We start from the raw sequence: 13,179 nt of genomic DNA on the forward strand, positions 1-13,179 counted from the left end.
CCTTGGTCTCATAGCATATGTCTAGTAATCCATTGTAAATCTGCCAGATACATTAGTAAACTTTCTGTAGGTTTTGTTCGTTTTTACATGACAGTTTTTTTGCAATCTCTCTCGTGGGGGTTGAATCTGGTTTCATGTGATGCCAATCTGTCCTGCTCAAAGCTCTACTGATCATTTTACCTCAACTTGTGGGTGGAGACAATGCTTTGTGACTTATTCTCACAGAAAAGGAGCAGCATGAAGTGTTTTTCAGTCTTTTGTTCTGTTGATGCTTCTGGAACTTTCTAAGCAAAGTCTCTTATTTTAACAATAGCACGCTATGTGGATCCTAATCTTAGCTGTTTATTATCACAATCAGCTTTAGAACTGAACAACATATGCTAGGTGATATACTATATTTCAATATAATATGTGCTTAGAATTTAACCTAAAGACAAAAAGAAGGAACTTTATGAACTTTATAATCTGTAAAACTATTATGACTTCATAAAAACAACTAAATGTGATCTCCATTTCAAAGAAAATCAGATAGATCAAGACAGTTTGATTGGTTGACTGGAATTTTTTTTTTTTTTTCCCTTTCCCGACCAGTCCTTTATTTCCTTCATTCCATTCATGTAATCATGAGTAGGCTGGGAGGAAAAAACGTCAAACTTGTGTAAAGATCACTTTCTTCAGTGAATTTTTCTCAGGATAGGTTTTTTTTTTTTTTTTTTTTTTTTGTAGGCTACAAAAAAAGCACAAACATGCAAAAATATAACTGCTTTGACAAGCAAATACTGCAGTTAATATTTTTTGACCCCGAACTGCAAAAATAATTTTGGAATTTTAGGTTTCACTCTTCTTATGAAACCTTACCAGCTTGACATGAATATTAATTTCCTCAATAACAATAGCCGTGTGAACAGCACAAGAGAGATGACAGATTTGTGTAATTAAGACCAACTCTTATTGTCACATTTTTAGCTAGGTATATCGTCTCAGACTAGGTACTATTAGTAGTGTTGTAGTCATGCTCATGTTTGATTAAACAGCTCTTTTGTTCTTGTGATATTGCTTAATTATATCATGCTATAATATAAAAATCAAGATCTCATACAAGTACTTTTTTGCAAGCATATCTTGAATTTTGTATGCATTTGTATTCATTTTGGTGACATTTTTGACAAAATACATCATTGATTTCTGACTCGGCACAACAGTAACAAAGGAAAGAACAAAAGAGGCTACCAACCACTCTACAGAAATATTAATAAGTAGCCTATTTAAATTAAGCTGAAATCGACCAATTTGAGGAAGTAGTTAGTTAAACTATAAGCTTACATGGGACTAAATTACTTCAAGTTCATTTATGTTCAGTTACAGTTAATTTAAGCAACTTCAATTTTAAATAAATAATAATTATAAAATATAGTCTGCTGTAATTTGATAATCTGATATATGTTTATTATAAAGCATGTATTAGACTACATAAGTTTCACCAATGTACCATTCAAAAACATAGCCTACCATGGCAATAATGGAAACATATTTATATCATTATATTTGATATAGGCTTACCAAAGGCCTATTCATGTAAGTTATTTATGGAAGAGTAGACCTACTTCAAAAACTATCCAAAACATGATAGTTCTTTATTTGCTTTAGTGAATTGTTAGTGTGTTGACTTCTCTTTTGTTTGGAAAATGTCTTGACCTGCAGTATACATGGTGCTGTACAGGTGTTGAACCTTAAAAAGAGCTTCCTATCACTGGCAAACGATAGAAATAATACTCATATCTTCTTTCAATTCACTGTAGGTAGGTCTACTTTTCCCCTTGATCCAATTATGTTTTTGTTCTCTGCTCCTACATATCCTGTTACTGTTGTAGAGAGAGAGAGAGAGAAATGGTTCCAAGCGTTTTCGAACTGAATCGAGAACCGATTCAGACCTGATTCAGACTGATTTGTAAACCCGTTTGACTGATTCACTGAAAAGAACCAATTCGGATTGTGATTCATTCGTGGTGTCTTAAAGGGATAGTTCACCCAAAAATGAAAATTCTGTCATTATTTACTCACCTTCAAGTTGTTCCAAACCTGTATAAATTTCTTTGTTCTGCTGAACACAAAGGAAGATATTTGGAAGAATGTCAGTAATCAACCAATCAAACATTCTTCCTAATATCTTCCTTTGTGTACAGCAGAATGTATACAGGTTTGGAACAACTTGAGAGTGAGTAAATGATGACAAAATTTTCATTTTTGGGTGAACTATCCCTTTAATGGTTAGGCTAGTTCTTAAATATTGCTTAAATAGCACTATTTACTGAAAAAGCGTTGATGCTAAAAGCTGATTAGCCAGCATTACTATAACTGGCCACAGCAATGTAGTTAAACCAACATGTCACATGATTTAAAAAGTAACGACACCACCTGGCAAAAGGTGTGTTCGACATCGGACGCGGCTAGATGCAACCTATCGGCGAGAGTACCCGCGTGCAGGCGGGGAGGAGCTGAAAACGGAGACGTGAGGTTGGACACTTTCTGCTTCTCGTAGTGATGCTCGCGCTGCGTTTGCATACTTTATCACAGCTGGAGTGAAATAAATGCAATATTTGATGAATACACTGATGTTTCAGAGACATTTTCATTCAATACTTTATGTACTGCTTACAGCGTCTGTTTTTAAAGTTCAGCATTAGCATATTATTTAAATACCAATGTAGTGGGGTCTACATTTTTTTTTTTTCAGTTTTATTTTGATAAACATGACACAATACAACATCGCAACTTCATGAAAAGAGTTTTTACTGTTATAAAAATACAGATTTTTGAGCATCAGTGGAACTGAAGGTGTGAGAATAAACACGAAACACAAGTGATCGTTGTCATGCGGTGAATCCGGCCAATCGCGGAACGTGTCGTCATCAGAGCTCGTGCAGCTGCTCTTGAGAAACTGCTCTGGCTGACTCAGCCGGCTACTCTCGAATCGCTCTCGCGATACTTTGAAGCCATACGTCACAATCACATGGCGTCGGCGCTGTCTCAAGTCGGCAAGCCAGAGATCGTATTATAGGGAGATAAGAGGGACTGTATCTCTTACCATTGGAGAAAGCGTAACGGCTAACTTAATCACGTGCGGCACCTCTCAGCCTATAGTGTCGCCGTTCAAAACTCCTCCCTGCGTACCGCCAGTTAGCATTAGCCGTTACGCTTTTTTGGCTAAAGGTTGCAGGCTTTCCTTCCAGTGGCTTTGGGCAAGCAGTCCAAGTCGGACAAAATTTCTTATCGGCATGCACTGCTTCAAGTCAAATTAAATCGTGCGCACGATTTACGATTTACTAATCCGTTCCCTCGAGTTCGCATGATTTATAAATCGAGGGAACGAATTAATAAATCGTGCGCACGATTTAGCCTACTATTTTTTCCCTGCATGTCATGTCCGGGGCTCCGTACGCTGCTGAAAAGTCACGTGATTTAAAAACTAACTTCACCACCACTTCGCTACTGCGAAAAGTGGAGTACTTTCGTTACCTTAAAAATACATGATTAACGAAACAGTGACCGCCTCGCAACTAAAAACATAACGTTAGCCGCATAATTTAAAAATAGCGCTACCACCGTGCCATTGCAATTCGCGAAATATAGGTAAACTAAACGCTTAGTTACTAAACATTTAAAGACAAGCGACGCTACCTTGACACTAAGACATTTAATAATAGTTTTGATATAAATACATATATATATATTAGTGTAGTTATCCGTTCAGACATCTTCAGTCTAGGCCTACTTGTAGTCTCAAATATGATCACAATAATAATTTTCCATGATTGCATATTTGTGCTCTGTAACATACACACACTATAGAGACGCACGGAATCCTCAAACCGGTCATACAAGCTGTGTGTGAAACACCCGCCTCTCACCTGTAGAGTCATGAGCATAACAGAGAGAAGTGTATACTGGAAATCACTGACACCGGTGCGAACACCTGACGAGAGGAAAAAACTGCTCTTCTACGGCACTTCATTAACAGCAGTTTATTCGTTTTAATATTATTTTTTCGTAAGTTGGTTGAATATCACATGGAAAGAGCTCTTTGCTAGGAATAACCTAGCAAAATGTCTTCATTATATCAAACGCATCGGACTCAATAACGATACACTAAATTCAACCCAGGCTAAACCAGGTAAATATAACTTCATCCATTTATATTCTTTTAGTGGTCTAATAAGTATAGAGTTTTGATATCTAGTGAAGTTTACCTGGTAGAGATTTATTACTTATGTAGGTGCGATAATAATGTGAGTAACTGAGATTCATGTTAACAATGAAATATTAACAATGAAATATTAAATAAATATAAGGTATAGAAATGGAATTCAGTGGGGATTAGTTAGGAAAAACTCCATGATTTTCAACAGTTTTAGTCAGAAGTGCATAAAGACAAGTAGTAAAGGGGCCAGGAGGGACTAGGTTTTAAAAAATATGTATATTTTGTAATAAACAAATTATGTATATTTGTTTATTATTTTATTAAATAATTACCTTGTGGTAATTATTAATGACTTTTATGTTTGATTGTTTCTTGATATTAAAGTGAACTTATCTTGAAACACTCAGTATCTGTACCTCTTTACATGATGTCTCACTTTTGCTTAACATGCCATAACATAACATAACATAACATAATATGTTTATACTCCATTAATTTTTTTCCCCATAAATACTTTGCGTTTGAATCAGTGCTGGAATTACTGAATATCTTTAACCTGCATTTTTCTTTTGTCTTTTATTTCTATCAGAACTTCTCGTCTGATGGCCTCCTTCTTAAAACAGTTAAGACTTCTTCTCTGGAAAAATGGCCTCAGTGTCATCCGACAGCCAGTGAGTAAACACAAATTTTACAATTGGAGATTATCATTCTTTACTTATGTATAGAGGAGTAAATTCTATTGAATTATTTCTATAATTTCCAAAAAAAAAAAAAAAAAAAAGCTTGATGCCCTGATTAAAATAATGATGATTCTATGGAGTTTTGTGGGTTTCTGCCCAAATATAATATACAGACTTTGCATATTGAATATTAAAATGTAAGAGTAAGTTCTACATACCTTTTGTCTTTTTGTTAGCTGATTTGTTTGCATTATTGCTATGATAAAATTAAGTTAACACTGCAATGTGATACTGTACTATTGAGTGATATCTATCAGAGAAATTACTTGTGTTGTACAATAGGACAGCAGTTATTAGATTAACTGAGCTTTATTGTTTTAATATTGTTTGTATCATTAAAACATATATTTGTTGAAATGTTTCAGAAGACTTTAATATACATATGCATGTCTTCAGTACAATAATACCAACAGTATATCTGATGGGACATTTGTTTGTTGATGTTTTCAGGGCTGGTCACTGGCTCTCCTTGTCTGGCCACTTGTGATCTTTATCATCTTGGCGGTCACCCGTTCACAGTTCCCTCCAAAACTCAAAGACACCTGTATGTACCTCTATTACACATCATTTACATATGTAGACTGCAAAAGGAAGTCAACTAAATGTAGTTTGTTGTGATCACAGTGACATGACAGTGACTGAAGGCATTCTCGGGTTGGTTAAAGATGGTTTAGGTACTGGGCTTCTAAATAAAGGGTTGCAGGTTCAATCCCGAGAAGGTGTGAAGCTGTGGAGTTACTGAGGTCACAATCCTGCTTTATTACTATGCCCTTGAGGAAAACATTTATGCTTAGGTTAGCCCATGGGCATTGTCATTGCACTTAGTGTACTGTAACTTACATAATCTGAAGCATGTCTGCTTCTCTGTAAGGAACGGTAACATTGTTGGTGGTTTGATTCATGGTTTGATGGAGATACGCAGCTGAACATATTTTACTTTGTATTTAAATATGTGTAATATGGTGCAGATCTTAAGCAGGCTGATGCCACAGATCTCTTGAGAACATTTGACGTTATCCAACATGTCTTGCTTGGGAATATTCTAGACTATAGTGTCTTATTTCTACATAATGGATGCCCAGCAGCTAATCCCCAAATCGACATTATTCTTGTTTAATGTTATACATTATCTATTTGCCTCCAGGTTTCTTTAAATACGATATGGGATTAAGTAGTAAAAAGATATATATTCTGATTTTTATGTTCCTTCCCCTTAAGCTGACTGTCCTTTGGGAGTTTTCTGTTATTTCACATCTCTCTTTTGAGGATTGGGTTGTTAGGCCTGGTCTTTCCCGTAAGTAGCTCCCTTATGCCTTGCAACATTCTGCTCAGGCAGACTCAGTGTTTGTCTAATTGTATGTGCATCTATAAGAAACTCAAAACTCATTTGATAATGTGAGAAAACAAGTGCTTAACCTCAGTGGTAAAGCATTCTGACCTCCACTAATTCTAGTCGGTGGGTTTTCCTTGATATTTGCTTAGAGGAGAGATGTATATACTTAAACAAAATAATATATAAATTTTATTTAGGTGCTATTTTTATTGTTAGAAGAAAAACTAATATTCTGTCTGAATATAAGGTGAATATTTAGTTGAATATCCTGGCCAATCTTTTTCCGTATAAAGAATTAATTGAATGAAATATTTTTCATTGTCATGTCATCTATTTTTGGCCAAGGCATAGCCTTCCTGTAAAAAATCTGTAATGGCTGAATAAACTTTAATAAAATTTGGATATGGTAATATAGCATCTGTTTTTAAAGTGATTAATGACTAAATTAAACCTCTGGTGCTGTTCAGTCATATTTGACTGAAATTTTTTTTTTTTTTTTTTTAGAATTTTTTAATTCATCAGAATAGTACGAAACTTGGTAAAAGTTTTGGCACTTGCTATGTGAACACACACACACACACACACACACACAAAATCATGAACAGGATTCGAAAAGGTTAAATGGTCCTGAAAAAATAGTTACACTAGTCGTGTTCACTGCATTTTTTTGAGATATCAACATCAAATTTGAAACACAACTTGTTTAGATTAGATTTTCTCACAGTTTTAGAGTAAAATATGTTTTGGAAAATATATATTTCTTAAAAATGTAACTTTTTTCACTTCAGCAATAATCTGCAAGTGTCATATTTAAAAAGAGACCAAACTTAAGTCTGTGCTCCAAAGCATTCAAGATTTACGACAGTTTAAGTTGGAAATTTAATTTTCATGTCTATGCTCAAAAAGTGATTAAAAGGTAATAAATGGATCATAACTATTCCATAAATACATTTAGTACCATAAAATCCCCTAAAAATGGATCATAACTATTCCATAAATAAATTTAGTGCCATAAAATCCCCTAAAAATACAAAATATTAAATAAAAAATATTATCGAACTAAAATATATTACATTAATTTAATTGAAATAATGAATATTAATAATACTTTCTCTGTATTTTTAAGGAAGTTGCAGTGATCAAATCATTTGTTTGCTTGTCACACCCCAAGTAGATAATGTCATGTTTATTTTATATCAATCTTTGGTTTCTCTATGGTTTTGGTTCATTCAAACAGTATTTGCTGGACAAACATTGCACAAGGTCAGTAATCCTACAGTATGAATCCTTTTAAGTGGTCACTCTCAGTCTATAGTAATGTATGTTTTGACTCATGGCATTGTGTTTGTTTCTAAGAACCGATGAAATCAAACATGGTATTTTGCCATTGAAAGTTCTATACCATAAAACCAAACAGGAAAATCAAACATTCTCCCTCCCCTGGAAAAGAAAAACCAACCCAGGTTGAGAAACTGGGTTGTCTGGGTTTTTTTTCTTCCCAGACAGCAATGCGATTAAATGGAGAATGAACATAGACATTTGCTGGTCTGCTTCTCAGATTTTTCTCCTGAGAAAAACTTACCCATTAATGTGTCTTAGAGTTTCAGAGGACAAACAGTGCCACAAACTCTGCTCAGATTTGCCAAGAGACCGTAGTCGGTAATCAGATACAGTGCCCTCCACTAATATTGGCACCCTTGGTAAATATGAGCAAAGGTGGCTGTGAAAATAAATCTACATTGTTTATCCTTTTGATCTTTCATTAAAAAAAAATCACAAAATTCTAACCTATCATTGAAGTAAAACAATGGAAAGTGGGGGTAAACTCGTTCTCTAGTTCTCTAATTCTCTGGTTCACATTGGCCGCAATTATTGGCACCCAATTATTGCAACGTCCTTTTCCCAAGATAACAGCTCTGAGTCTTCACCTATAATGCCTGATGAGTTTGGAGAACACCTGACAAGAGATCAGAGACCATTCCTTCATACAGAATCTTTCCAGATACTTCAGATTCCCAGCTCCATGTTGGTGGTGCTTCTCTTCAGTTCACTCCACTCATTTTCTTTAGGGTTCAGGTCAGGGGACTGGGACGACCATGGCAGAAGCTTCATTTTGTGTTCAGTGACACATTTTTGTGTTGATTTTGATGTTTGTTTTGGATCATTGTCCTGATGGAAGATCCACAGCCCATTATAAGATTTCTAGCAGAAGCGGTCAGGTTTTGATTTTTTTTTTTATCTGTTGGTATTTGCTAGAATCCATGATGAAATGTATCTGAACATGATGTCCAGGACCTCCAGCAAAAAAATAGGCCAACAACATTAAAGATCCAGCAGTATATTTAACCGTGGGCATGGGGTACTTTTTATCCCTGTGTGCACCAAACCCATCTGGTGGGTTTGCTGCCAGAAAGCTTTTTTAGTTTCTTCTGACCATAGAAGCCGGTCCCGTTTGAAGTTCCAGTCTTGTCTGACAACTGAATATGCTGGAGAATGTTTCTGGATGAGACAAGAGGATTTTTCTTGAATCAAATAATAGCATTTTCCTTGTGAATTTTTTTGAATGAAAGATTAAAAAGGATAAACAATGCAGATTTATTTTCACCACCTTTTCTCATATTTACCAAGAGTGCCAATATTAGTGGAGGGCACTGTATCTAAGATTTCAGTATGAGCTTTACTTCAAGACAAAATTATGTAGGCTATTGTAATTGAGTTAAAAGTTTAGCACATTATGTTAAAAGATGAAAGCTAATGTTATATTTGAATATTTGATGTTGATGTAGCAGTTTCTATTCTGTGTTATATAATGGATGTTGTTGTGAGGACTTATGATGATGGGGTTATGCAGAGAGGAGAGTGTTATGAGAGAAAAAAGTAGAAAGAAGTTAAAAAAAGAAGAACCCGTCAGCGTCCGAGGGTTTTATTCCTAAAGTTTTCTTAGGATCGAACCCCTGAGAACAGTCAAATATTACACTATCAACCTTTTTTCGAATGAGTCTATTCCTTTTTACTTCCACGAATCCCTTTTAGCAGTGTTATCTAGAATATTTCTGAAGCAAAGAAATACAATATTTGGTAACACTTTATTTTACAGTGCCGTAGCTACACGTTACTACATGTACTTACTATAGTAATAACAGTAAATTATGCATAATTACAAGTAACTAACCCTAAACTAAACCGTAACCCCAACTGTAACTCTATAGTAAGTACATGTAGTTAATTATTAGTACTCAGTACTTATTTGAGTAATTACAATGTAACTACGGCACTGTAAAATAAAGTGCAGCCCAATATTTGTTTTATGTCAAAATGATGGAAAGCACTTTGAAGTATCCATTAGTGTTCTAGTTAATAGTGGATTATTTTTCATTCAGTCAACAAACATGTATGTTATGTAATATAGACTTGCTAACACAATATATATTTTCCATAATCTGTGTTATCTGAATATCTGTAACATTGCTACAGAAAGACTCATTTGAGCTTTTGGGGTTATTCACGGTCTGCTGATAGTAATTTGTTAATACTTTCACACTTTTAAGTTTTATTTTGATGATTTATGGTTGAGGAGTGCGGAGAATAATGTCACCTCACCATAAAGTTTTTGCCAGTGCTTATTATTGCATTCATAGATCAAACAAACCTTTAAACAGGTTTATTAGTAGTTGCCGATTGTTAAAATTTTAATGGAAGTTACTCCCATAGTTTTGCAAAGCATCATGGGGCAAAGGTGGATGCTATCCGCATTCACTTATTTTATTGTCTGCTTTCTTACAAATGTCAATGTCTCATCACATTTTTATTTCTCCTAAGGAATTTTAAGAGAAACATTTGCATCTTTTAGTCCAAATTTGACTAGTGTACTAGTGTGCCTATATATATATATATATATATATATATATATATATATATGCATTTAAAATGTACAATCTACATTTATTCATTTTGAAGACGCTTTTATCCAAAGCGACTACATACAAGCAAGCGATTCATTGTGAAGATGCAAATAGAAACAAGAAGTGCTCACAATACAAAGTTCAGACATTGCTTTGAGTAGTATAAGCTACAATAGGGTGGGATAGAGAGAAACAATCTTTCTCTTCCTGGAAAGCAGACCAAAAATATTGATGACTCATCTTGCCTACAGTGACGTATACACATTATTGTCCAATTAAATGTCTCTAGAATGGGAATGTCCCCACTTATACCACCTGCCATTGATTAGCAATTGTTTCTAATTTTGAATTTGATATGTCCTGTTTTAAGTAGGAAATATGTCAACACAAAAAGTAAAACTGTGCTCAACAGGACATGTCATGAGGTTTCCTTAACAATGGAAAAACCAAACCTTTGAGCAATGAAATTGAACTCTGCTTTGTTTCTTTCAGGCTATGTGGCGCCGAAAAACCTTCCGAGCACCGGATTCTTCCCTTTCCTGCAGACACTCATGTGTAGCACCGACAGTTCATGCACTGGCAAATCCTACCTAACAGAAGGACAGTCCAAATCACGCTCGTACGCAGGTCATCGTCACCGCAGGGATGTTGAATCTCACAGGTAAAGCATGGCATTTCTGTGTAAAATAACATTTCCAGAAACACTTTTTTTCCCCCACCCAAAAAGTTGTTTCATGTAGCACCATATTCTGACGCCAGTTTTTGTTTTGATTTCCAGTTTGTGCGTGTCATGCTGATCGGATGTGGACATTAATAGTGATATTTTTGACCCAGCACCTTAATGCCATAGATGCCTTAGATGTCTGATATAGATATAGCTCAGCTCACCTGTATTTCAATGCGTCACTGATGAGATGACAATGGGTCTCATGGCAAAATACTGCACCTCCTGTGACATTGCTGTCCCCTTTGCCTCAGTATTCAGTATTCATAAAGCTAAGAATACCCTTGTTTGGTCAGTTGATTAGCAAAAGTGTTTGGTTGTTTAATGGAGGAATGTTTACTAAACCCATTGTTCCACGTCAGTTCTTTTACTGTAGTGTGTATAATGTACAGGTTGAGTCAACAGTCAAAATCTTTGTAGGCAGTTGAGTCATTGTTATAAAAGAATGTTTAGTGAACTGAAAATGTTTTTTTTTTGTGTGCTTTTAACACAAAAGACACTGTTAAGAAAAGTCATGTGCCTCTTTAGATTTTTAAGCCAAATGGTTTTCAAGTCCATTTTACCTATAATCATAAAAAATTATATATATCTAATGTCTAAAGAATTGTAGTAGAAATCACACATTTTTTGTTAAAATTCAATCAGCTCAGTCAAGATTATTTGCTTTACTGTAAATTTAATTCTGTCATCATCTACATATTTTCATATTGCTTGAAACTTGTATTACTTTTTTTCTGTGAAACACAAAAAGAGTAAAAGTCAATACATTTAGGTTAACATTTGGTCTTCTTGCCTCCTGATCAAAAACTTTAATATTCTACTAACATGTCAGTGAACTGAATTAAAGTATTAATTAAGTTAAAGAATGAAAAAGAAAAAAAAACTGCTCAACAAAGTAAAAAAAGAATAGTCTTCAATTTTGTTAGTTTAGCTAGTTCCGTTGAAGAAATGTAGAAAAGGCTTTAAGACATTACTTTGCTTTAACATGAACCACAGAAGATTTCATGAGTGAATTAAAAAAAAATCCATCTAGATTGAGGTAGGGCAGAAACTCCCATGGTGGCATTCCTCTTGTTTTTTTTTTTACTTCTTTTATTAATTACATTTCTTTGTGTACTCTCAACAAACCCACTATCACATGACTTATTTGTGTAATCCTTCACCTAGTGCTTATCTTTAAGTAATGCTCTATCTTTCACTGTGACGTGCTCTTTTAAAAATCTGTCTATCCGGTTTCTTTTATGTGTAGGCTTGGGCAAAAATGTCCGCATTTACATAACCATATGTCTTTGTTGTGTACATATCCATATGTTATATAACCATTTACGATAGTATAATATGACCATTTGCTAAACTTTTAGTAACAAGACTATAGGTTGTCCTTTTAAAAAAATAATTATAGTTCTTGTTTATATCGATTGTCCTCTATTTATTTCAGTCTATCAGCACTGCTCCATGGTTTACCTCCACTGGCCCATCTACAGACGGGAGGACTGGTTCACTCAATCCTGAAAAGGGATACATCAGATCATCCAGAGCTCCTAGAGATATGGGACAGAATGCTCAGTATGTGCATTATCTTCAGTTAAAAAAAAGTTAAAAAGTAAAAAAAAGAAAAAAAAAAAAGAAGAAAAAAAAGGTAATTAATAAGTTTCTATGTGTTTTTTAACTATGTTGTTTACATTTTTTTTTAAAGATTCCAGCCTTCAAAACATTCCAAATGTGACTTCAGTCATGCAAGCTTTTAACAACACTGTGCTGGCTGATCAGGTTAGTGTTTTTCGTATTCTTGACATATCCATATATTTTGCTTACATATACCGCATTATCCAAATTCCTCACTTCCGTTTTATTTTATTTTATTTTATTTTACTTTACTTTTTTTCTTTTTTTTTTAGAGAGAATTATGTAAAAGGTTAATTATTTTGTATTATTTTATAGTTATACAGTTTTCAAAAATACAAATACTCATTTTATTCAATGTATTGTATTCAAAAAATACAAATACTCACATTTTTTTGTAATAGTAATAATCAATGGTTGTTATGTTATTCACAACCTGAAAGCCTCAAAATAAAGCTAAATTGAGCCTGCCTTTTTGCAATTTTATGTGACGGCTCATCAAGGCCGTAACCATGTCTTGAACATTGGGGGACCATGATTGGGGGTGTCATTGGGTAATTTTTTTTTTTATTAAAAGGAATTAAATAATTAAAAGTTTAAAAGGGATTTAAGGGAATAACAAAAAATAAATAAGAATGGTAAAAGTTCCAGGTCTATTA

At 34.3% G+C, this 13,179-nt stretch overlaps 1 protein-coding gene across 2 annotated transcripts in view; it reads left to right on the top strand.

The window, feature by feature from the left end:
- The first annotated feature begins 3,496 nt into the window (after positions 1–3,496).
- abca12 (ATP-binding cassette, sub-family A (ABC1), member 12) overlaps positions 3,497–13,179 on the top strand; it is an 82,414-nt gene continuing 72,731 nt past the window's right edge. The window contains exons 1-6 of one of the 2 annotated variants that reach the window (XM_051906537.1): positions 3,497–4,171; positions 4,788–4,869; positions 5,389–5,482; positions 10,666–10,834; positions 12,336–12,463; positions 12,594–12,667. In XM_051906537.1, coding sequence (XP_051762497.1) covers positions 4,801–4,869; positions 5,389–5,482; positions 10,666–10,834; positions 12,336–12,463; positions 12,594–12,667 — 534 coding nt within the window. In that variant the 5' untranslated portion in view covers positions 3,497–4,171; positions 4,788–4,800. Of the gene's footprint in view, positions 4,172–4,787; positions 4,870–5,388; positions 5,483–10,665; positions 10,835–10,951; positions 12,668–13,179 lie in introns of those variants that run through there. The other variant, XM_051906538.1, reaches the window with a different exon arrangement.

Source organism: Ctenopharyngodon idella, chromosome 9, assembly GCF_019924925.1.
Source record: "Ctenopharyngodon idella isolate HZGC_01 chromosome 9, HZGC01, whole genome shotgun sequence".
NCBI lineage: Eukaryota > Metazoa > Chordata > Actinopteri > Cypriniformes > Xenocyprididae > Ctenopharyngodon > Ctenopharyngodon idella.